Genomic DNA, 3,613 nt, shown 5'->3' on the forward strand with positions numbered 1-3,613 from the left:
TGCAATATTTGATATTCAAGTAAATTCAAGTATCTAGAAGATCCTATGGGAACATCAAAATGGAACCACCAGTTCTGCTGGGAATGCCAAGGCAAACTTCACAAAAGAGATATTGTTTGAGTTGAGTTCTGAAGGAAGGAAAGGCTTCCTCCAACAGGCAGAAAAGCAAAGCGATAAGGCTCTTCTGGATGGAGGCCCCAGCAAATGCAAAGGCCTGGACCTAGGAAAGGACACCCCCCCCAGTTAGGGAACTACACTCCTGACTGCCAAGATGTCAGGGAGAAGTGAAGTTAAAGCAGTAATCAGGAGTCAGATGAGACAGAGCCTAATCTGCCATGCTTCACAACTTTTATTTCATGTGCAGGAAGTAGGGAGCCAGTTAAGGATTTAAGGTAGGGAAGTCTTAACCTATTTGGATTTTCTAAAGAACCTAGAGGCTGCTGGTACTCGCAAAGAGTAACTGAAAGGGGACTGAGCTTGGAGAAAGGCTGGGCTAATGCAATGACATTGGGAAATGAGGGTCTCCTCTTCTAGCCAGAGAGGAGCACGGTTAATTGTCAAAATAATGTAGAACTAAAGAAAAATAAAATGTTTGTAGCAGTATAAGAATGAAGAAACAATATGAGTAAATTTATGTCTTTTATTTTTTTCCAAAGAACAAAAGAAGTACAATTCACCAATGACACACAATTAAAAAGTGTAATTTTAACATAGTAAATGTGATGCATATATAACTCTTTATAACAAATGGTCAAAATTTTAGAAAGATACACCATAAGCGTCTACAAATATTAGCAATGCTATGTACTTTTTTGAAAACTAATGATGAATTTATATTCAAATAGTCTGGATATGTTTTCAAAACTTTCAGAGTATAGATCATTTTTACATTTGCTGTTATTCTTAAAAAACTAAAAGAATGTATTTCTATAAAAACTAGAAATAAGGAATTTGCCTATTTCCTAGCTTCTTCATCTGTCCAAAACATATATTTAGTGACTAGAATTATAGTACTCCTGATAAAATAGTTAATAAATACCATGTAAAATCAACGTTTAATGAGTAATTCATGACATTATGCCATACTAAGAAGACATCAAATGTCTAAAGTTATATGAAAAGAATATATTAGTCCTTATAGAACTTCAACATTTAGAAATTCTAAAGAAGGGAATACATTCTACACATATAGGCCATACACTATATTCTATGATACACCCAGGTTTCTAATACAATGTAACTTAAATAGTATCCCAAGGTCAAGAGTAAGGAAATTCTCTAACATATTCCCCAGGTAACAATACTAAAATAATTCCTGTCTCATGAGAAGAATGAAGACAACAGTTTATCTCCATATACAGCATTCTAATGAAATATCATTCACATATTAAATCCACAGCCTTTTAGGTAACACTATGAGGAATACATTCTTCAAATACAAGTCACCTTGAAAGATTAACAACCAGTGATTCTTGACTCACAATTTAGTCAATTGCCAAAGACTTCAACAACATAGCAGATAAAATAGCAACAAATAAATAACAGGAAATACTATGCTAAATACTTCAAAAGCTGAGCACAAAGCCGCAGGGACAAACATAGGTCGGTCCTCCCAACTCTCTCTCCAAGTGGGGACTTCATGAAGAACCCTAACTCACTGGAGAAAACCAGCCCTTGATTCTTGTCTCCAGAGTCTACAGATCCCCAGAAAACTGCTCTGCTGAAGAACTGGGCAAGTTTTTCAATGCGTGGTCCTTTCTCTTAATCAATTTTTCTTGTTTCCACTGTAGAGAAAAGAATTATATCAGTTTAGCCAAATTTCCACACTTCTGTCTAGTCCAACCTGTTTTCAAAACATATAGCTTAAGATCAATAAAAAGCAAAGGGTGGGCTCAAGGACTATACTAACAAAAAAATACATCTCAGGCATGAGTTCTGTGTAACCTCTCAGGCAATTACATATGAGATTGTTGATAAGGATTTTCCAAGGACATTCCAGAACCACCTTCCTCTCTACTCCCGAACAACCTTTTTATTCTAAGCACGGTCTGGAATATTGTAGCCAGATCCTGCAGACAATAAAGACCTTGAGAAGTCTACACTCCCAAGAGAGATTAAGAAACCACAAAGATCAAAGTGACAAGTACCTGTCCAACGTTTTCTGGATGAATTTCTTGATCAAAGGGGCTTCTGGGTCCAGACAGACTTCCTTCTTGTTCTTCAAGGTGGCTCTGCAGAGATAAAAAGGGGATGCATCCATGAGCTGCAGGGGCTGAAGACCCAGGCTAGGGGTACTTCTCTCTTGTCAAGGTCACAGTGGGCACCGCAGCGCACAGGGACTTACACGACTTCCACCTTGGAGCACTGGGGACCCACGGCGAACACTTGCAGACTACTGATCATTTTGGGATGAATCCCAGGTGTGACGGTTAAACACATGCAACGCAGTTCTCTCACTGCGGCCGCGACAGGACCAGCTGGGGAGAAAGAGAGACATCGAAATAAGGCAGGTTGCTGGGGGAGCTCTTCCCCAGCAAGCCCTGCCCTGGACACTTCCCCGCGCCCTGGACGCAGCGGCGGCCGCTGAGGCTGGGGCGCGCCGCTCTGCCCGGCGTCCCGCGTGCTGTGCGCTCTCACCGCTGACAAGGGGCCCGGGAGGCGTCAGCAGCAGCAGCGCGAGCAGCGCGCACAGCGAGCTTGAAGGGCCGGGGACGCGGGCGGCGCGGCTGGGCAAGAGGCTCATAGCGGCGAAGAGAGCGCGGCGAGAGGGCGCGGGACCAGGAGACAAGAGCAGGCGCGGAGATTGGAAGCTCCACAGCACTGTGGCTTCCCCAAGCCCTCCGCAACCCTTTTATTTGCACTCGCCTCTTCCCCGAGGCAGGAAACGCAAGCTTTGGGATGCTTGGGAAATTCCCTAGACTGAGCGGGGCGGGGGAAGGGAGGTTGGGTCGAGGAGGGCAGAGCAGCGGGAGTTGGGGAGGAGGATGGCTGGGAGGAGCTGCCCGCAACCGGTCCGGTCCCCGCGGAGTACATTGTAGCCCTGCCCCGCGGTGGACGGAGCTGCTGCTCCCGCCGGGGATGAAGAGCAATCCTGCGGAGATTTCTTCCCCTGGGCCAGCCAGGGCTAGGAAGGCCAGCTTCTCCTGGGGGACAGAGCCCTCTGCGAGATGCTTCTCATCTCCATCTAAAGAGCAAGGCTGAAACCAAAGGAGTAGGAGCTCTGACTTTAGAAAAATTTCTGTACATCCTTAACCCTAATTATTAGTTATTATTATCATTCAGGAACTATATACCCGCAACTGAAAGGCCTACCTCTTCTGCTTGCAGGCAGGTCATGCTAGGTTCGTCAAATTAGTTTATGATTCTTTGGACTTCAGCCAGCTTTACAAGCTAAGGTAATATGATGAAAGTGTCTGTACTCCCACTTGAAGTCAGTGGCAGAATCAGGCTCCACAATCCAAGTGTGCTTACTGGAGACCCTCTGCTTGTAGTTAGCAAGCATATGCGGGTCGAGGTGGTTTAACAAAAGTTGTCAAAAATCACCCAGCAAATTGCCCTGCAAGATGACGCCTTGCTTTCTGCAGTAGAATGCACTATTGAAGTGGAAGAGGTG

At 44.5% G+C, this 3,613-nt stretch overlaps 1 protein-coding gene across 1 annotated transcript; it reads right to left on the reverse strand.

Moving 5' to 3' along the window:
• Positions 1-626: 626 nt before the first annotated feature.
• Positions 627-2,886, reverse strand: CXCL6 (C-X-C motif chemokine ligand 6). The gene is made up of 4 exons (XM_070612779.1): positions 2,638-2,886; positions 2,345-2,477; positions 2,148-2,231; positions 627-1,784 (listed from the first exon to the last, which is right to left on the reverse strand). The coding sequence occupies exons 1-4, from the start codon at positions 2,741-2,743 to the stop codon at positions 1,766-1,768; spliced, it is 342 nt and encodes a 113-aa protein (XP_070468880.1). The 5' UTR covers positions 2,744-2,886; the 3' UTR covers positions 627-1,765.
• Between the last annotated feature and the right edge of the window lie 727 nt (positions 2,887-3,613).

Source organism: Equus przewalskii, chromosome 3, assembly GCF_037783145.1.
Source record: "Equus przewalskii isolate Varuska chromosome 3, EquPr2, whole genome shotgun sequence".
Classification (NCBI taxonomy): Eukaryota; Metazoa; Chordata; class Mammalia; order Perissodactyla; family Equidae; genus Equus; species Equus przewalskii.